The sequence below is a fragment of the Cygnus atratus genome, chromosome Z (assembly GCF_013377495.2).
Source record: "Cygnus atratus isolate AKBS03 ecotype Queensland, Australia chromosome Z, CAtr_DNAZoo_HiC_assembly, whole genome shotgun sequence".
Classification (NCBI taxonomy): Eukaryota; Metazoa; Chordata; class Aves; order Anseriformes; family Anatidae; genus Cygnus; species Cygnus atratus.
The window spans coordinates 73,684,056-73,705,674 of NC_066396.1; the positions used below are offsets into that span (position 1 = coordinate 73,684,056).

General features: G+C 40.1%; 1 protein-coding gene across 4 annotated transcripts in view; it reads right to left on the bottom strand.

Moving 5' to 3' along the window:
• The window catches only part of ECPAS (Ecm29 proteasome adaptor and scaffold), a 66,156-nt gene that overhangs the window by 19,206 nt on the left and 25,331 nt on the right, over positions 1–21,619 (bottom strand). For 3 of the 4 annotated variants that reach the window (XM_035564508.2, XM_035564506.2, XM_035564509.2), the window contains exons 8-28: positions 20,230–20,311; positions 19,850–19,969; positions 19,630–19,715; positions 19,263–19,341; positions 18,087–18,136; positions 17,471–17,537; positions 17,238–17,363; positions 16,021–16,124; positions 14,780–14,903; positions 12,709–12,789; positions 11,735–11,963; positions 11,107–11,198; positions 9,184–9,318; positions 7,021–7,186; positions 6,435–6,607; positions 5,829–5,930; positions 4,236–4,359; positions 3,109–3,254; positions 1,928–1,982; positions 1,044–1,158; positions 9–74 (exon numbers count right to left, since the gene is read on the bottom strand). In XM_035564508.2, coding sequence (XP_035420401.1) covers positions 9–74; positions 1,044–1,158; positions 1,928–1,982; positions 3,109–3,254; positions 4,236–4,359; positions 5,829–5,930; positions 6,435–6,607; positions 7,021–7,186; positions 9,184–9,318; positions 11,107–11,198; positions 11,735–11,963; positions 12,709–12,789; positions 14,780–14,903; positions 16,021–16,124; positions 17,238–17,363; positions 17,471–17,537; positions 18,087–18,136; positions 19,263–19,341; positions 19,630–19,715; positions 19,850–19,969; positions 20,230–20,311 — 2,322 coding nt within the window. The remainder of the gene's footprint in view (positions 1–8; positions 75–1,043; positions 1,159–1,927; positions 1,983–3,108; positions 3,255–4,235; positions 4,360–5,828; positions 5,931–6,434; positions 6,608–7,020; positions 7,187–9,183; positions 9,319–11,106; positions 11,199–11,734; positions 11,964–12,708; positions 12,790–14,779; positions 14,904–16,020; positions 16,125–17,237; positions 17,364–17,470; positions 17,538–18,086; positions 18,137–19,262; positions 19,342–19,629; positions 19,716–19,849; positions 19,970–20,229; positions 20,312–21,619) is intronic. The other variant, XM_035564507.2, reaches the window with a different exon arrangement.

Sequence of the window (21,619 nt, forward strand, 5' to 3'; positions counted from 1 at the left end):
AAACTTACCCATCCGGGGTTTTGCTCAGGCCACCCTGAAACACCACGGTTTCTCCTGTCATCTCATGTTTGGCTCTGGTGGAAAAGAGGTCCAGTATTAACCTTAGCAGGTTCTATTGGACTGCACGCTACAGAACAAGTGAATTTGTTTTGCTCTATTTAGTCAGTACCTTCCCAGTTCCAGTCCCACAAGAAAAAGAAAACCAAAAACATCAACAAAAACACAGTGTAGAGATGCACAAAGGTAAACACACTACAAGTAATCTGATTAAGCTGTGTCATGTGCAATGTTAATGAGAAGCTTCAGAACGTTAGGATTTCGCTGTGTAGTCAGAAGCTAAGAGTCAAAACACTGAATGATGGCTTTTTATTTCAGACCAGACACAACCCACACCCTGAAGAGCACATGACTACTTCAGAATGAAAAAAATCCATTTTCCATTCATCTTCCCGCTCACCACCACCGGATCCCCCAAACTCCAAGGCTGGACTTTTGTCATTCACAGTGGCCACACTCACACCAGGTTAGACAGGATTAGGCTGTTGAAGAGCACTTCCAGCACTGATTCAACATGATTATCAGCCAGGAGTCCCGTAGGATTGTCAGTTTTTGCACTAAAGCACAGAAGTGACATTAACAATCCTCCTCAACAAAAAGTGTGTTTCAGACACAGGCAAGTCTCCACTTCTGCAACATTCATATTGTTCAGACTTGCTGCAGGAGGTCATTGTCCTTTGCAATTACACAATGCAGCAAGTAGGAAATCTAACCAAACGCAAACTGATTTGAACTGCCTGAATCAGGACTGAATCATTATTTGGAAGCTTTTTTAAATTCAGAATGGAACAAAACTGGAACAACTTCACTCCAAATAAACTCTAAGCTGAACTAAGAAATGTCCCGGTTTGACTCCCCTGCAGTATGAGGATAACGGCTTCCCCTTGGCCACAAAACATCTCTCCACCCAAAAGAAAGGCATATTTTTGTTCCCATCAGACACATAGCTCAGGGTACTCTCTCACTTTGTTCTAAGCGCACTGTACCTTTTCCCAGTCATAAGGGTATCAACAAGCGTGGTGACTAGCTCTTGCTGATCCTGTTCACTTCCTAGTTCATATATCAGCCCAAGACCTTTTGAAGCAACATCTTGACTAAGCTCTGCAAGAGATTTTACAAAGTGAAATCGAAGATAAGCATGTGATTAGTAATAAACAAATTTCAATAACCAGATCCAACCAAAATCATGATTAAGGAACAGAAGCTCTGTGCTGTAGTTCACAGCTCTCCATTTCACAGCAGAGCTAGTCTGGCACGACAGAAGTTTTGGATTCTGAAGCAGCAGTTAGTTCCAAAGGCAAACCCCCCAGTAAACTGACATCTTCTTGTTAGTATTGTCACTAGTGGTTTTGAGATAGCTGAGAGCATTCTAAGAGCTGCCAATATTCTTACATGCTGCAGGCCCCTGCACTGAAGTTCAGCAAAGGTAATAGTAACACTTTCTTCTTTAACTTCAGTGAGCTCTGGTTAGGCCACTGGCTGCCATCCTTCCCACTAGCTGCCGTGGGTGGCCATACAAGCCAAAATATTGTTAGTTTAAGGAGGTCTCAGAGTTGCTGTCCATGTAGAACTCTGTGATACTTATTTTTCTGCTCAGAGCATGGCAGACTGAACAGTTTCTGTTATTACAGTCTGCAGGAGAAAATGCAGATTTGTGCTTCGTTAGCAAAACACAGAAGAAAGCTCTTTATATTTCTGCATGTAACACCTAGGAAAGATAATCACTTGTACTACTTCAGAAATGGATGTTTCTAGAGCCATCGTTTAATTCTGGCTGACAAAGAAGGTGTAGGTGATTTTCTGCTTGTTAAAGATTCCCTCCATCTGTTAAGACCCCACTACAAGATAAAACTGTCGTGATAGTACTTACCATCACTATCTGACAGAATTGAAACAAATGCACTTTGGATATCCTTGAGATGAGACTGAAAGATGAGAAAGAAGGACATTACTTTTATTTCAGGTTTAGTATCCTTTCTCTGGTCTCAAGACAGCCCCTAACAGATAAACAGAAGTTACGGTATCAATAGAGTTGGCTATCTGAGCTATAACTATGACAGAAACTGCTGTCTTTTCAGACTGGTCAGCAACAGCCTGATTGACATTCACAGAACATAACAGTAATTCGACCAGAGCTTTTTTACAGTTACCATGTCATTAGTAAACCACATACTTTATTTTCCTTGTCTAATACATAGCAGTAGCATATCATAACCCTGACTTGCAGCCAGACAGGACTGTCCTCTGTGCAAGGGACAGCCTTCCTTCATCTCCAAACCAGAGGATTTTGCCACCTCCCACAAGTTTCACTGTTAGATGAGTATAATACATGGCAAGGTTTTAAAAGTAGCAGCTTAAATTAGCAAAGCATCTTGTCTCCCAAAGCTCTTTATCAATTGCCTGCAGAGAACAAAGTGGTTACCTGGTATCATCACAGCCTATAGCACCTCTGTGTGAAGAGAGGATGTTTTTGTTGGGAATGGTTTATTAAGTCTTTCCTTCCATAGGATCTTTCACATTTTGGGACTGTCATAACAGACAAACCCGCTAAATACAAGATTTTCATCAAAGTACACCACAAATATTAAGTACATTAAGCATATAACTTCTGCTAGGTAACAAAGTTGTGGTGAACTCTGTGAAACAAACAAGTCCAGGAATTCAATCTAGTTTTCCAATTTCTTCCCCTCTTACACCTCCTTTTAATATTTTCCAAAAAGAAATCCTAAAAACTCTACTGACACCCACCTATTCTTCCTAATGGAAGATGTACAAACACTTTATCTTATAAAAGATATTTGCATCATGCTCACTCTGACCTGAGCGCAAGTCAGATGTTTGCAAAGGTCCAAACAGCCTTGTTCAGCTGCCAGCTAGTACGCTCCCCTACTAACAAAAGACAAGCCATGACTTAAAAAGACCTCAGTAATGACTGCAGCAGCACTGGGAAGAAAGAGGCAATGGAAGTGAAGGGGAAGGAAAGGACAGAAAGGATGTGAGCAGAAAAATACGGACAAGGAGCAAGTGCTAGGAAAAGGGCATAGTCCTTACCTTAATTGCTTTGTGTGCGCTCAGCTTCTTCACCATTGATAGAAGCCAGATGCAAGCTGCTTGCCTAACATGTGGGTTGGGGCTGATAATGTGCTTGTTCAAAATAAGGTCTAGGACCCAGGGAACCACATCATTCACCTTCAAATCTATTTGAGAAAAAGAAAGATGGAGGGGAAGGAGGGAGACTTCAGAATCGGCCACATTTGTTTTCAATTTCCACGTAACATGCAGCAGCAATGGAAAACCTGTCAGCATACGAGTATTTAGGTGACACAGTGATCTCTGCTTACTCAAGAAAAACCTTCAGTATAGTCTCTGGGAAAGTATTTCTCCTAAAAGAAACACTGAATAGACTTTTCCTAACCCTTCATGAAAGTGTTTCAAGAGCCTGGGGCTAAGAAGAGGTACCCCTCATACTGCATGAGATTCAGTGCACTACTTTCGTATGCGTGAGTGCGTGCACACGTTATAACTCCAAAATCCTGGAGCAAAGGCAGGGTTTGGTTTCCACATGCTCACACGCTCAGATTTGTGTACAACTGAGATCTAAGACCACTCTCCCAACATTAATACCCTGTTTGCAGGTCTGAGGCTGATATTTACAGCTGTTTCAGAGCTAGCGTTTTGTCACGCTCGTATTTCAACTGACACAGAATCTCAGTCCTTAAACTGCTCCATCTACTTTATCTGTCACTTAATCCAAGTGTTGGTCCAAGTCGTTGGAAAATAACTTGCAATTTAATCTTATAATCCTATTTTCCACTGCAGTCTTCAAAATGCTATTTTTAAAGATTTGTGTATGTTAAACCTGAAGCTAACTCAACATGAAAAAACAAAATGAAAAAAATAAATGCAGTGTCAAGTGACAATTAATTAGATTTCATCAAGACGCCCTTTAAAAAGCATGTGAAATAAAGTCTCCCACCCTTTGAGTAGACGGGCAGAAATGACTTGTTTATAACTCAGCACTGCACGACACAGAACAGTGCATTATGCAAAGTGCAAGGGAAAATGTCTCTTACTTCTTACCATTATAAATGAAACACCACAGAGATAAAGCCAGTGTTAGGCCAGAACTGTGAGATTTCATGTTTCTCAACCCAGTCCCCTGTGTTAGGAAAGCCTACCTGGAGGGGGTATGTATTCCTCCTCTGTTACTGTCCATGCATCACGTGCAGCCACTGAGCTGGTTCCTACAGCAGCACTGGTAATAGCTTCACCAACAGTGAACTGCAGTTCTATTTGTTTAGCCTGAAAAACACAACAGAGCCTCGCTGACTACCAATTAAACAAACACCAAAAAATTTGTGGCATTTTTTCTACAAAACCACAGCCTTTTTCCCAACTTCAATTCTCAGCACCAATTTACAGTAAGACCACACTTTTGTTGAAATTCTAAGACCAGTTGGTGACTCAGACACCTTGAAACTGATGTAAACTGTGCCAATGTAGAAGTCTCCTAAACAAATGGTAAGAGCTAAAATTATCACACCTGGATTTCCACACTTATTTTTACAACATGCCTCCTACAAAGCACTCGACGGTCTGCACAAGCTTAAATCAGTGAACAGAAAATTGGAGATACAGGTTTGAAATAACACTATGTTAGAATGAGATCATCAGACATTAACAAAAATTACTGTGATTCTAAGAGAGGAACGAATTTGTCTTTCACATGAAAAAAAAAAGCCATTATTTTGCTTTGCTTTTCTGTCCTCTTTCCACTATTTTCCTAAGCTCTCAGGAACAGAATGTGCAGAACACTGCCAATTTTTTGTCACTATTTATGATGAATCTTTTGTTCTAAGAACTTTTTTCCAAACCTGCTGTGTACCTTCTAGATTGCTTGCCTTACTCTCTGGAAGTCCAAAATGCTCAGGCATTTGGACACATAGGTCCTTAGCTTCCTGCAGTCTAAGATTTTTTTTTTTTCCTGAAGTACACATTTTATAAAGGAAGTTGTAATGTCTCCAAGCAGTTCCAGGAGATAAACACAGCACTCAAAACCGTAATTTGGTAGATGTGTACACAGTGTTCTTACTATTCTTGCTTGTTCGATCACATCAGACTGGAGGACTCAGCAAAGCCAGCCTGTTTCATACTCAATAGGTGCTTCTACAGCTCCTATGTGAGCATGAACAAGGAAGAAAGATAAAAACAAGCTATAAAGAAGAGCACACTTCCTATTTAATTTTGCTGTCTGGCACATTGCAGAATGTATAGCAGCTCTGCAGTACTGTGAAAAAATGCACTGCACTAAAAATGCATGTGGATTAGACTGACAAAAGATCTTACTATAAAGAAAGCTTCTAAATCAAGGGAATAACAACATCTGACGTACTTCTGATAAAAAGGAATGTGAAAGGAACTTTTAGGATGTTTTTGAAGGCCAAAATACAGACTTCAATAAGGCTTCATTGCTACAAGCGCTTAACATTTTATGCATATTGGTAGTCCTCCTGAATGGGAGCACTTACTCATCTCAGAGACTGGGGCAGAAACCTCAACTGCAAGTTTTTAAACTGTGGCATAGAACATTTTATAATTTTACAATCTCCAAACCTACCTCTGCTCTCTATTTCAAACCAGCTTCAAAATAGTAAGAGACAGTATTATGAGAAGACAGCTGCCGTTGTAAACCTTGCTCCAGAGTATACCGAAAGCATTCAAATGGAAAAACTCATTGCAGTATAAAGAATAATACATTGCTAGTTCCTCACCTCCACAGAATCCATTAAACCTTGCAGCAGTAATTTCTGGTGAGGAAAATCTTCATCTCCCACAGGAAAGTAACCTAATGTTTGTATTGCTCGTTCCTTCATCTTAAATACAAACAAAACAAGAATAACAATCACATTATTTTCCTATAAGTCCAGAAGATACTCTTTCATCCCTCTCCTTCTTTCTGAAGTTTCACTTAAGGTACCTCAAGTTAGACTTGCAAGAGACTTACTAGGTCAATTGCTCCTCTCTTCCAAAACACAGCTTTTCCATATGACGCAGACCGAAACAAATCTCGTGTTACCTTTGAGTATTATTCTCCAGAAGATATTCCCATTTTTCTTGAATTAAAATTATCCCCTTTCACAATTTTCATCCCATGAGCTCCTACTTACAGATACGGAAAGCACATTCAGTCAACTGCTAGACAATGCTGGACTTTCCGAAAACCCTTACTCTAAGTTTGACTCACTAAAGCCAACACTTAGTCTAACAAGGTTCAGTAAGAACTTCTTCAAAATTCAAGGCTGAGTTTGGCGTTAATATAAACCTGAGGATGGAGCATTCCAGAAATGAACACGAATCATAACATTACAAAATCCTACCTTATTTGTTTCCTTGCTGGAAGGGATTCGGGCCAATAAGCTTTCAACAAGTTGCAGCTTTGTAAACCCTGTGCCTTCGCTGGGGATTGGCAAGGGGCCATTCCTGCCAATCTCCCCAAGAGCCGTGCAAGCAGCCACCACAAGGAAGGGAGAGGTGCTGTCCAGGAAAGAACCTACACGAAAAAGTAAACAGGATGACTTTGATCTTGTTTTATTATTTAGCAATGGGCAGGCAGGCAGTTATATTTTACCCAGGCAAGAAGCAAGGTGTTTATCTCCTCTACAGCTGGTAGGAAGCGTTATGCAAGAACTAAATCAAAGTGAGAGGAGAAACTCGGAGGAGCCTAGACAGTGGCACCGCTCCTAATTGTGCTATGTTGGTCAATGAGCTAGGAGTCCACCTATTTCCTGCTGAAAAGGGTTATGTCCATACATCTCATCATATGGTAAATTTACAGGCTGTAGATTCTGGAACACATAATGAACTCAAGGTAACAGTATGAGCTGAATATCTTCGAAAAGTCCTCAGCCTGGGGTGGCTGAAAAACAACTGTTACATGAAGCAAAGTCTTAGGTGGGAAGTTACCTATTGTCTCTGTCGTCGACTTTATGAGCTGTTCTTGTTCCGGCATGACTGCAGTGTTTGGTTGTTCTACGTCATGTAGCTCCATTGCTCTGATTTTCCCTTTGGCCAAGTACCTTCCTACTGTAAATCCCAAAGCCAACAAGGATCCATGTTGGACCTCCGGGCTCTACAGACAACACCAACAGTGCAGAAAATCTCATTTTCAAAGTAAGCAACACTTTGCACACAGCACTGATTTAAAAACGCATATGGACAAGCCAGCTGGGGAGGCACCCTGAAGAATGTGGAGTTCTAACATACAATACAACAACAGAGCGCTTAATACTGCTCATGTTCTCTGATGGAGTCCTTTAGGACGAATTAACAAAACTCAGAAGAGATTTAGGAGGACAGATTTAGAATTTATCACCAGAACTCACATTCCTAAAGCCTTCCCCCTGGTGGTTAGGGGAAAAAAAAAAAAAAAAGTAATAATTCATGATTTTTAAGTACAGACTTAGCAAGGTGAATTTAGATAATGCTATACTCTCTATTTAAAAACAGGACACGCAGAGATTATGAACACAAAATGTATTTTTTCGTAATAAGTAATAAAGGGGAATTACTTTAGATTTGCATTGCTGACACTGAGAGTATACTTGGCCTACTAATACTGAAGGCAACGCCCTTACACAGCTTGGTACGCAACAAACTGTGATAACTAATTATTACAACTAAATGTCAAGCACATTAATTTTTCCAGTTCTGATTTGGTGCTGAGACTATCTAATGGCAGTGCTTTCTCCCGCAGGTGAATTCTTATAAAAGGATTTTTTTTTTTCAGAAATAAGGCTGTGAGACTTAATTGCTACCTTAACTAAGAAAAAGAAAAAAAAAAGGAGAGGTGAGGGCTTAACTCTGCTGTCAGGACAGGATCCTCAAAACCTCACTTAACTATCCATCTATACTGCAGTCCTTACTGAGCTACTGGAGATCTCTGCCACCCCTACTAGTACTGATTCAACTTCTGTTGAGTATTTTGTGCATTCGCAGTAAAACAATGATAACTGACTCAAACATGCAAAAATGGATGTTATTCCATGGTTCACATTCCTCTTCATTGTAAGCCAGGTTCTGTAAAAGGTCAGCCACAGCTCCATGGCCTACTGGTAAGCAGGACCACTGAGGCAGAAAGCAGCTAGCTTTGCTACTGCAGAAGCTGCACCTTGTCTACCACTGAGCAACGACTTGGCTTTCAATAGGCACAACTTTCATGGACTCAAAATAAAACCAGATCTGTCAGTTAATATGTAAAACGATCAGCATCTGTGTCTGTTACCTGAAATGTAAAATGGAGTCACAATAAGTCCTTTAGAGAGACCGAGATAAAGTTTTGGGGAAATGCGACAAAAAATGCTGATACTTTCCCTTACTTTCAGGATTAAAGACACACTGGCAGAGAAATCTGTCTTTTTTCTCCCCCCCAGGAGTTTTCAGAGTTCTTTCCCTATTCTAGTAGCGGCAAAATCTAGAGGCAAAAATAAGGGAAGGAGGGTGGAGCTCCTTGAGGAGGGAAGAAAACCCACCTTGTGGGTGGGGGACACAGTTACAGCAGGTGGGGGTCTGTTGATCAATCCCCTGTGGGGCTGGAAGCAGCCAGGCCTCACCCAGTCAAGGACACTGAGCAGGGTAAGCCCTGCAGCAGCGGGATGCCCTCAGGCGATGTGATGCCATAGGGCACTACGGCTTAGCTAGGGGAGGGACATAAGTAACAAAACAGGCATTTTCTTAGTTCTGTGGGAGCCTTTAATTGCCCACTAATACAGAATCAGGAATGTGGTGGATGTAAGTAGTATAATCTATTACCTTTCAAAAATACAATGAATATCTAGGGGGCTAAAACTGGTGAATACATTGACTGCACTGGCTCTGCTTACAAGAAGCGTCTTCAAGAAACCCTCTTACTAACGTGAACAGCAGCTTCAGGGATTAATTTATTTAAAGATCTGTTCCACTCACCTACATCAAAAATCCCTTCCAACCACCCAACTAGAAGCCAGCTAGTTAATTTTACACTCAGATTAAGGCTAATACATCTTGGAAACACTGTGAGAGGTTCAGATTTCCCACCAGCTACATGACACTAAAAAGCCCAGCAGGAAGCAGACAAAGGAAGGTAGTTACATGATTGTCTTTTGTCATCTTGATCAGCTGCTCCACAGAGGCCCTAAGCTCATTTCCAGACATTGTAGACAGCACTACAGAATAAAACAGGGCAGCAAGCTCACGCATTTCTTCTTTGTTCGTGTTCATCAGGCTCTGTGGGAGTTGTTAATAAGAAACAGTAACTTCTTAATCAGTCTGTTCATGCAGAGGTCCAAACTTACAGCCACAATCATCATGCAGCGGCATAAATAGTATTTCATTCTTTAAACTGAGAGTACTATCGCTTAGTAAGAATCAAAGCATTAAATTGAGCAAAGCATTCGTTACACACTTGACTTTTAGCAGGAAGATTACCACTAGCCACAGGAGGGCTACTCACCAGCTCTCAGTTAAATATGTTGACTGAACGCTTTGCTGAATTTTGTTTTCAAAGAAAAGCTTCCACATTTCACATCTAGGTGGAGCTTAGAAACCCTATGGAACTGCAAAGACACCATTTTTTCCCAAGCTACCATAAGCTTCCATTTCCTTTCTATTAATCAAAGGGGAAAAAAACACCTGTAGAGGTTAAACCACCTAAATGCAATGATGACCAAAAAGAAAAAAGAAGTGTTCAGGAAATCACAGCCCTCAATACAAATCTATCCATTTCATAGTGGAGATATTTTATTATTTAAATTGCTAAAAAGTTGAATTTTGGAAGCCTCAGGCCATTTGTTAAGATATAATCTTACCTCTGCCATTAATTTGAGGTACAATGCAACACACTCGCATCCAGAATTCATACACTAAGCTTTAAATTACTTGGGTTATCAGAAATAATACAAAAATGAGCCAAGTGAAAAAACAAGATATGAGACCTGTCAAGCTCTTAAAATACAACTCTAATTTCAACTCTAAACTTGTATCAGATCATGTTGCTGACTTCTAACAAGCCCCTGGAACCATTCCTTCCACTTGGCAAAGTGAAATCACACAAAAGATGATTTATAACTGGAAACTAGGTAGTATCAATTACCATCCCTGAAAGCTTGCTGATGGATATAGGGCCAAAGAAAATGAAGGGTTTCCTGCAAATGAGGAGCAATACTGAAAAAGAATTTTTTTTTTGATTTTTTTTGTTTTATTTTTTAAGTCCTCTTCTCTGAAGCTCATACTTGCACTTGAAAAGAGATGCAGTAAATTGCAGGTATCAGCAGGAGAAATTATTATAATACATTCTAATTTTATTTTATTTTTTTTTTTAGGCTGACCAAGTATTTTTTTACTGACAGATTCCCCAAATAGAAGCAAAGGCCATCTGTAAGAGTTTAGCAAAGTCTGGTTAAATTGAACCATTAAAAGAAAAGTTCCAAAGGAGCTTTCCAAGAAAAAGAATCCAAACAGAGGCGAATTCCCTTTGGTTTATTCCCCAGCAGGCTCCTGTTTATCAGCTTTTTGTATGGGGCTAATAAAAAAGAACAACAAAAAAACTCCATAAGAAGCGCTCTAATACAATAAGGAACCTAATTCATCTAATTTTCTGAGAGGACTGTCACATCTTCCAACTGGAATATACCTATTTATAAACTATTTCTACAAAAATTTCCAGATTTTTTTTTCAGTTTTCTTTTGCTGTTTTAACAGATCTTCCAATCAAGACAAAAATTGACTGACTATTCCAAGAGGATTAATGACGTAGATTACCTGGAACATGTAGGTCGATGAACAAAATCACTAACATCAAAGAAGCAAAAAAGTACTTCTTTCTACGCTGCTCCATGTAACACCCCATCAGGTGTTGACTGTATGTAGAAACACCAGACTTTAAAGTAAGTGCATACTTTACATCACAGGAAAATGCCAGATTTTGCTCATGCTAAGCCTCCTCTACCCCCAACCCCAAAACATAAAGGAGAGAGAGAAAAGAAAAAAAAAGTAAGAAAAAGGTTTTCAACATACCTTTATCCAATCCATTTTGTCTACAAACCTGGTGGCTAGCTTTTCTGGATACACTGAAATGACTTCCAGAAGACAATACATGACTGGCAAACCTAAACAGTTATTCAAAAAAAAAAAAAAAGGTTATTAAAATAGCAGTATTTAAAACCATCAAACAATCAGTAATAAAAAGAAATTAGAAATACCAGCCGTTTCAAAGTATCCATATGCAATTCACCAGGGATACCAAATAATACGTAAAAGTAGGTTATTCTATTTCTTTGAGATATTAGGTAAGCTCATAGCAGCAAACATTTGAGTAACAATTTTTTCTAAAGGTATTCAAGCACTTCAAGACTACACTTCCAGGTATGTGGTTATGAGAATGACAAAGAACATTCACTGTTGAGGAAACTGCTGTAGACAATGGCTTCACAATTTTAACAAACTATGTCAACTGATGCTGCAATTTTACTGTCCCACTTCCTCTAACCTACGCAGCAGCACAGAAGAGAACAAGTTTACACTGAAGACTATGCAGTCTGTGTTGCAACTGTGTGATTGCTGAAGGCAAGTTCAAAGTACTGGGTGTGGCAACTCATTTCTAATAAATGACTTCGTAAAGATGCTGCTCCACACAGTTTCTTACCTCCAACACCAGCTAACAGCTGCTGAAGAAGGCCAATATATATCTGTACAGGGTTGGTTTCTACGCTTTTGGAAGAAGAGGAGGAAGAAAAAGATATGTGGTTGCCAGACATGAGGTTTCTTATGTAACGTCCAATGGCTGGGGCATGATCTTGCATATCTGCCAAGCTCTGTGAGGTTGGTACCACGCCTGCACTGTGAGCAAGACACATCCGCAGGTAAAGAACAATCTAAGAAAAGAGAAAAACATAGGATTCTTGTGAATACAAGAGCACTTGGGAAACCATGGAGGGGATAAAGAAAAAGAGCAAGGAATATGCTGTATTTAACATAATCAAAACAAGACAGTTCCTTCTTTAATCAACTCAAGACAGAAAAGTCAGCAGCAGCGAAGTGCAAGAAAATTTAGGATCAGTTCCTTCAGTATGCTTGTGTAAGCAGACAATCCTACAGTGCCTGAATCACATTCAAAAGATTAAATCATAAACAGAGTTTTGGTTTATCATAAGCTGATGCAATCTGCTTGCAGGCTGTTCAGCTTGTACTCTATACCAATCTGGCATGCATCCAATGCAACTCAATGCATTACTAACACAGATCTTGCATCACATCTGAATTTCTGTCTCCAGCTCAATGAAGCCAGGGCATCTGCCATGAAAAGAACAGCCTCAAGGAGCATAATGGGACTTATGTAGAAGATTGCCAGTTCCTTCCTTTAAGGAGGTATTACATTAGGTCTGCTTCAGAAAGCAGTGGAACAGCCCTACTAGAATCACCCCTCCTAAACCTTTGTGCAAATTCTCTTTAGACCTCTTTTTAAGGACAGAGGAATAACATGAGGAGAGTTAATCCCAGTATCTGTTTACACAAGGAATTCTGGAATGTGCTGACTCTTACCATAACCGTTAGTTTCTTACATTGTCCTCTAAATAAATAATGGTAAACATATCGAAGAAAGTGAATACAGACGATTACCTCTCCAAATGTGGCAGGATTGAAAGGCAAGGCTGCAGTCCCCGTCATATATTTAGCTGGAGTTTTCATTCGGTGAGAGGCCTAAACAACAGAGTATATTAAGAGTAGGACGTTCAGATCCATGGGCAGCAGAGATGTTGGAAAGGTCAGTGAAATTTTGCTGTGTTTATCCTCCACTTAGCAACTGAAAATGTACAGCAGAATAAAAAAGGCATAGTGCATTTGATAAGGAGTCCTAAAGTATACTTTGGGTCCATCAGCTTTTCCTTCCTATCAGAAATGAGAAAGTGGAAATTCTGAATTCATGAGAGAGAGCTGCCGGGGAGGCTGGTGGAGAGACAACATTCTTCCCCCCCACCCCCCGGGAAAAATAGAAAGTGCTTTAGAATTCAACAACAAAATACCTCTAACTTCCAAACTGCCAGTCAGCCAGGAGCTTTGAAGACTGTAGCTCTAACTGGGGAGGCTTCAGAGAAACTAGGCTTCCCCAGTACTGGGAGGTGAGCACCCTGTGCTGCACCAACCAGGACCAGGGGGTCTCTAAAACCCTGCCACCTGCTTAGTAGGATGCTGGTGCAGCAAGCAAGCAACTCATTTCCATGAAAATGTTAGCTTTGACAAGGAAGAATACTCCAGCAGAAAAACATCCAAACAGAAGGTTTCCAGCAATATCTACTACCAATGCTCCAGAAAGGCATGTCAGTATTTTCTAGTCAGTATGCACTTCGGTGCAAGGGTTGGATTCAGTAAGGAAGCTTTGCACATGAGTTAGTCATACTGAAGTCAACAGATCCTCATCTCTTAACGTGCTCAGATCTTTTGTTGCACTGGAACCTCAGTGACATCCAGAACCATCGTGAAAGCATGGCTTAGTGAACCAGAAGATGACTTCCTTGAGGAGTGGGTTCCTTTCCACACTCAGCAGATCATGCCCTACTCTTTAAAATAAACTTTCTTGTGAAGGAAGAGAAGGATGGTAACTCATGCAGGAAGGCCATTTTGTGCCTTGGCCTGTCGTGCCAAGCTATGCATACTCATTGAGTGACATTACAAAACTCAAAGAAATTTTAAAAAATTACCTACATAGGGACAGGCATTTATTAGTAGTAAAACTCAACCTTGGTTTCTTAATTTTTTGCCTATATGAACAACCAGTAGTTTGGATAAAAGCAAGTTTTTCCTAAAGCTCCACATACTTCAAACACCAGCAAAGTATAGCATTTCACAAGAAATATCTGTAGGAGTTTTGCTGTCACTGATCTCTTGCAAAACCAGAGAAACTCTGACATTATACTTCTTAGATTTGTAAAAAAAACAATAAGACAAATTAGAGGAAAAAGGAAGCATTGTCAGTGACACTTCACATCATCTTTATAGCTTGCAAGTCTTACATAGCTACTATACACAGAAGTGTGTAATGCAGACTAGATTTTTAACAGCTCTCCAGGAAATCTCTCAGCGTAAACAGGATAAACTCATTGGTATTGGTTTTGTTACATCATTCCACTAGACTCATGAAAGATCATGAAAGGTTACTTACATGGCCATTATTTTTACTGATTGCAAAGAAGATGAATAACCAAGCCTTTAAGTGAACAAACCAGACTTCTTCATTTGTTCCAGTATCTTCCTTTCTCATCCCAGAACCCTTTTTCTATTTTATGCACAGCATTATTTTTCTCTGGCCTTACCAGAGAGTAACCTTCTTATCCCTGCCAAGAACGTTTGTCAAACATAGTGGATTGTCAGCCCTGAACACTGGCTTCCGTGTGTCACACATCTTCTGCACAAGCAGCATCACTGCAAAATAATCCCTTTTTTAAAGGATAAGCTCTACTGATCCATGTCACTTAACACTTGGATCTCTTGCGATTACTGCCAGCAGAAATTTAACTATGAGTGCTAACCTTGGCAATGCGGTTCTTGTGATATTATGTGTGGTCTTCCCTCTGATCTTAGCTAACTCTGTTCCTTGAAGGAGGTGAAAGAAATGGAGACTGGGATGGGAAGACCACCCTTACTACAGACATAAGCATCAGTCTTGTTATTTACTGGGACAGAAGCACTGTACCTTGTCTTGAATATAATGGACCATTTCAGGAAAGGAAGGCATCTGCTTCCCAGAACTCTCCTTTTCATTTTTACCAGGAAATGTTCTCAGCACCCGCTGTGCTTCTCCATGTACCTCCTCCCGCCTTTCAGAAGAAAAGACAAGAAAGACATTATTTGCACAGAACAAATAGTCTCTAATGAACAACGAGATCTTAGGAAACTGGGTAAGAGCGAACAGTTTTAAAATGAGAAGTGGCTTTCTGTAAGGAAGAAAAAAAAGTCAAACATTTATTGGGACTTCCAATGATTTGTTTATTATACAGAGACAGGAAGAAAAGGGTAGTGATGAGTGGTCCCCACAAAGCAGTGTGGACCAGCCCATTTCTGCTCATTTTACACCCTACTAGTGTTCACTACCACTTTCTGGTTCCCACATCCTTGTTTTCCAATTCACCTCATCACTTCCTATCTACAAGCTTCAGCTAACACCTACCAGGCTTATCGCTCCCCACCTACCTGAAGATCAACTCCTAAAACAGTGCTGACACTGCTATGACAAAGCAGTCTGTCTGTTTAACCTTTCTTAGTTATACAACAGCTATGCACATCAAAAACTGAGCAATTAAATAAGTTGGAAAAAAAACAACACATAAGTGGCAAGAACAGGTAACTGTGAATGAAATGATTACTCAAATGTAATGAGTCACCCGCTCCTCAGCAGCAAACGGCAACTTTCACACAGGCACTGTCCTGACTCTTTGCAATCCAAGCTAAAAATAGACTGCAACAATTTGCCAGGAAAAAAGAATTTCTAGCCACTGTAAAGGTGGCTAGATTTACTGCAATGCATTTTACTTTGCAATTGATCATTAGCACAGAATTGCAGAATGGTTTGGGTTGGAAAGGACCTTAAAGCCCATCTAATTCCAAGTCCCTGCCATGGGCAGGGACACCTCCCACTAGACCACGTTGCCTAATACCCCAGTTCACTGGAAACAAGAAAAAGAATCCAAGCCAAAAGTGGTGTAAGACATGGTAACAGCTGTCCACAGGTTGACCAACATTGCTAATATGGAAAGGCCAACTTCCAAATTACCATACTTGATTTTCAGTTATTTTTTAAGTATATACATCATCCATCTATATGCACGAATACGTATTCAATCCAAATATATACTGGATCTTGTAAATACACATTTGTTTTATATATATATGTTTGGATGAAAATAATTTAAAGGGGAAAAAAAAAAAAAGACTTACGGGTCTCCTGCAGCTAACAGCAGTAAGTATCTGGAAGGGATATGATCTGGAGGAAATACTGTGCTAGCAAATTTCACAGCCACTTGACGTACTTGAACTTCAGGCTTAAAGAGAACAGACACAAACATACAGCTGAGTTTTAAATGAACATTCTAGTAACCTTCACTCATCAGTCATCTGTTTTGTCCTTCTGTACCAACATAACTCAAAGAGTTTGTACATTTTGAGACACTGTTCTTGCTAACTCCTCAAACAGCAGGGAATGGTGAAAAGAAAAGGCAGCTTCTCATATAAACCCAACCGGACAATTAAATGCTAAATTAAATACATGCACGATCTGGGGAATTACAAATAGGGGTTATCACTAATTTTTACACATCTGAACTGCCCCACCAAAGCAGTTTTGAAATTAAGAATGACACACACAATCTACCCACGGAAAACAAAACTCTGCTTAGGAGCAGCACAACCAGAAATACTAACTCAGGGAGGTCATTCTCTCTGGTGGCTTCTATTAGTCTTAAAATGGTATTGCTTGGAGTCCTAGATCACTGTAACACACAGGCAAGAGTCATCACCATGAAAATAGTCTCTTACACAGCTATTAGTGCAACCACCAGAAATACACATCCCTCTGCAGTAACCCTAAGTACCCATGCAAACATGTAGTATACAAAAGCCTCTCATTCTGAAAACCCAGGCCGAGACCTCTGGGGAATCCTGAACAAAAATGAGATACTCAGTGAATTCTAGTTTCCTCTGGATTAGTGTCTCACGGCTGAACTCCTGGGCAGACTCTCAGGTGCCTTATCATTGTAGAAATCATAAAAACACTGGTATCTCTACTTTGCAGTTAGTGATCCTTTCCACCAAATTCCTGCTTTCATAAAGCATTTCAGAAGATGCTGTACCTGAAGTACATACTTCTCAAGTTTCCTTAGGATGAGACTATGGGAGATACCCAGCACAACTGTAGAAAGTTTGTTTCTTTGTGAAATAAAACACAAACAAAAAACTGCGTTGTTATCCTTCCTCCAGTCACTGCACCATATTAAAAAAATTTCATCTGAGTATATGTCCCCTTCTCCCAGGTAGGGTCTAACATTCAGCAAGAAAAGAGAGATGTGTTCCAAAAGAATACAATAAGAAGTGCCAAGAAACAGAAGACTGAATAGCTCTTCTTTTAAGGTACCTAATTTTGACTTCAATGAAAATACCTTTATTAGATAAGAAGCTACAAGAGCTTCCATCAGAGTACGCTGGGCTCCTTCCAAGTTACTGTATGCTCCAACCATCATAGACAAAGCCTCCTGAATGGCAAGCCTTGTATCAGCATCTTCCTGCTGTACAAAAGTAAGAGTTTTCTGTCACTTTAAAGTGTACAGTGACAAGTACTAAGCAAAACCAGCGCAAAATATTAATGATTTCCCAAAAGCCCATCAGCACCCACCTTACATAAAGCTTCAAAAAACTGCTGTACGAGTGCTATATCCTTGGTAAAGAGCTGAGGCATTCGGCTGAAACAAGATATTTTTGTTCATGAACATTTGGGTTTTTTAAATTGAGATGTTTCACTTTTCCTTGGTTTTCCCCTCACCTCACATTTTAACTGTCAAACAAAAGAGCCAACACAGAAAGTCTGCTCTATCTTACCTGTTTCCACCACATAACAAAACGCCCCTCAACACAGTTTGGAGATTAAGATATTCTTGGGACAAGAAATTAGATCACCAGCAAACCACCGAACATACCACTTGTCTAGCTACATGCCCTCTAACCTTTGCTGAATATTGCTTAAATTTATGTTGCTGGCAATCCACAAAGTGGAACCATTTTTTAAACTCTATGCATAATTCAAGACCTGTCATTAATCACTGCTAGAAAAGCTATTAGCCAAATGAATAGTTCATTTTACATCCCTGGAGATGTTACAACAATACTTATCTCTGCACTGTACACCCCATTGCAAAACTTGCAGGAGATTCAAGGTTTGCTGCTGATAAATTAACAGATTACTTTGGAAAAAACTATTCAATGACCCGTTACTTAAATGGCGTTTCTGTTACCTGGAGAGTTTTCCAACCGCTGAATAAGCCATTGACAGCAATTTTGAATCCTTAAATGATAAAACAAATATAATTCAGCAAAAACAGGACTATATAGAAACATACCTATCTTTTATAATTAAACATTTATTTTATATCTTGTCTCCAAAGTGCTCAAATAGGCTTTCATGGACAAAGAATCCTGGAACATAACCGTACCCAAGAATAAAAGCATCAGACAGGAACAGAGGGTGCATGCTTTTCCAAAAGAATCAGAAAATTACAAGCAGTGACAAAATGTAAATCTCCCTTCTGGTCTCAATTAATTATATGTTATTTCAAGGGGAGAAGCTAAGAAGATTTGGCAAATGTAAAAAACAGTAGCTAAGTGAGACAGAGACCTTTCACTAACCCTGAGTACCACCTTTATAAAAAGGAAGCTGTTTGTGCAATGAATCTGGCAGATGACCAGTGACACATATTTGAATATGTACTCACTCCCTCCTGAACACTTCTTTTTTATGCCTTTCACAATACCAGAGGAGGCTCACACCTCCAAACTCCAGCTCAGGCCAAAAGTCACATCCAGTGGTTCAAATATACCAGCAAAAGGATCAAAGCTGCACAAGAGAAGGTCTGCAAAATCAGCTCTGCATAAGGTATGTGAGGGAGTATCTTCGGGAATCTGCCTTCTGAAATTGCACTGGAAGGATCGAATACTCTCTGGGCCAGACTGGCATTTGCAGTTCTGTTTGTAACACCCTTTCCATAGCAATACTGTCACTGGATAACAGAAAGGAACGTATTACCTGCAGTTCAATATTATATGTGTCTAGAACAATGGGGTGCACGCATGGAGCTGAGGCCTCTGTGTGCTCCAAGTAATGAGGAATAGCAGGTGGATGCTACTCTTGCTTCACTCTTTAGGTTACCAACACTATTATTTCCTGAGACTTTGCAACTAGTGACCGAGCACCTAACCAGACCTGTTATACAAATAAAATATATTTCCTGTAACAGCCTTTTAAAATATTGTCGTCTTCTCTTCCAAAAAACTTCTTAGAAAATATCCTTGGACGGTCACCTCAGCAAACTACAGGTAAAGAGATTTATCAGTTTCCATCATAAAAACATTTGTCTTTTGCTTGTTTTATGTGCAAAATTATGATACTTTACGCAAAGAACCTTACAGCTTACCTCTTTGTATTCATTGATCAGCTTTGTAAGTCCATTTAGTAGCATTGGGCCTAACGGCTTTATTTTACTTTCTGGGCAACTGGAATTAGAAACACCAACAAAGAGCATTTAATGTTTCCATCCCTTAAAAATATACTCTGTCAGTATCACTTCTCTTTTCAGCTTTGCTAAGCTGAGAAATTACAGCTTAACATGTGCAAGTACAAGCACAACCCCCCTCCCCAGTTATTTTCAAGATTAAGGGAGGAAAAACTACCTTCTAGTAGTTATAGTAGTATTTTTTGTCCTTAGTTCACTTATATGTTGAGTAAATAGGTTGACTTGTATCTATATGGCTAAAACACTGTGCTCGCCCTTGATTACTTACATGATACAAATATGATGCACAAACTGCAAGGACAGACTTCTCAGTTTTGCATTTGTGTTTGCACCAAAGAGTCCATCATAAACCACCTGGCAAAACAGAATAAGGAGCAGATCAGAGAGTGTCTGGCCTCACATTCAGAGGTTCTCCAACTCCCCTTCTTTTTCAAGCACCATCATGACCAAACTCATTAGGAAGTGCAGTTCAGGAATGTATGTGTTACCTGAATGTTAGCCGGGAATGTTTCTGCAGCTTGCCTGGATCGCAGAAGATGAGGAACAATTTTTAATTTAACACGGGTGCTGACTGACTCTCGTTTCATTTCTGGTTTCAGAACAGATCCCTGTCAGAAAGAGAGTTAAAACAATGTAGTGCATCTTTGCATAGCAGTACTTCTAACTTTACTAAATTACTTTCTGCAAATCAGAATGCACTGGGACAGAGAGAAAAAAATACTCAATAGCAAAAGTGTTCACTGAAAACAGAGATCAAAGGAAGTGATAGATTTAAGAAATATATATGCCTAGATCAACAAACAAATAAGGCAACTCAAACTACAGTTTCAAAAATTATGCATGTATGCAACTCAGAAAGTAATCTTACCTCCTTGGTTTTCAATGGTATATCCCCAAGATACACTTTATACATTTTGTTGATGATAGCAGGATTGTTCCAGTCAATTAAGCTAAAGAAAAACACACACTGATCACCAACCCGTTATGATTCTGACCTTCGGTTACTTTTTGAAACAAACATATTTTACAGCATTTTGCATCTTATTCATACTCTTACCTAAGTATTATTAGATCTGATTTGACTTCTAATCAGTACTCCCACAACCACATAATACGTTATCAGGAGGAATGTGAAGTGATTACAGATCTCACCTACACAATGCAACAATTTTACTCCAAATAACTCATGAGAAACCTACACGCTCATTGCTCTGCCACCAAAACAAGACAAACCATGGTAGACTACTGACTGAAAACAGAATGGCTGTTCTTTAACAAACGTCTCCATAATCTTCAGCTGCAGTGCTTTGGTATTTCACTGGAGAATAGGATATTTATATTTCTAGGACTATTTCATCCCGCCCTCTCTGACAAACCTGTCTATGCACATGATAGCCATTGCCATAGAATCACAGAATGGTTTGGGTTGGAAAGGACCTCAAAGACCACCCAGTTCCAACCCCCCCACCATGGGCAGGGACACCTCCCAGTGGACCAGATTGTCCAGAGCCCCATCCAGCCTGACCTTGAACACCTCCAGGGATGGGGCAACCACAGCTTCTCTGGGCAACCTGTGCCAGTGTCTCACCTCCCTCTGAGTGAAGAACTTCTTCCATATATCTAATCTAAATCTATGCTCTTTTAGTTTAAAGCCACTGACCTTTTTACTATCACTAAGTTCCCTCCCCATCTTTCCTGTAGGCACCACGTAAGTACTGAAAGCCTGCAATGACATCTCCCTGGTGCCTCCTCTTCTCCAGGGTATGCAACCCCAGCTTTCTCAGACTTTCTTAGTAAGAGAGGTGCTCCAGTCCTCCGATCATCCTTGTGGCTCTCCCTCTGGACCCACTCTAACAGGTCCACATCTTTCTTGTGCTGGGGGACCCACAAGTGGATGCAGTGCTCCACGTGGGGTATCATGAGGGCAGAACAGAGAGGGAGAATCACCCGCCTTGAACTGCTGGCCATGCTTCTTTTCCTGCAGCCCAGGACACCATTGGCTTTCTGGGCTGCAGGCATGCATTGCTAGCTCATGCTCAGTTTTTCATCCACCATGAATCTACCAGTGGAAGTCTATTTAGGGAGAAAACTGATTAAGACTAAATCCATTGTACATGCAGAACATAGCAGCTAGCAAATCAGAACACAGTCCTTTCAAACCTAATGGTGTCTGAATCTCTGGGTTGAGACTTTTCACTGAATGTCTCAAATTATCTGATGCTAGCTATTGGAGAGACTGTTTGGAACACAGACATACA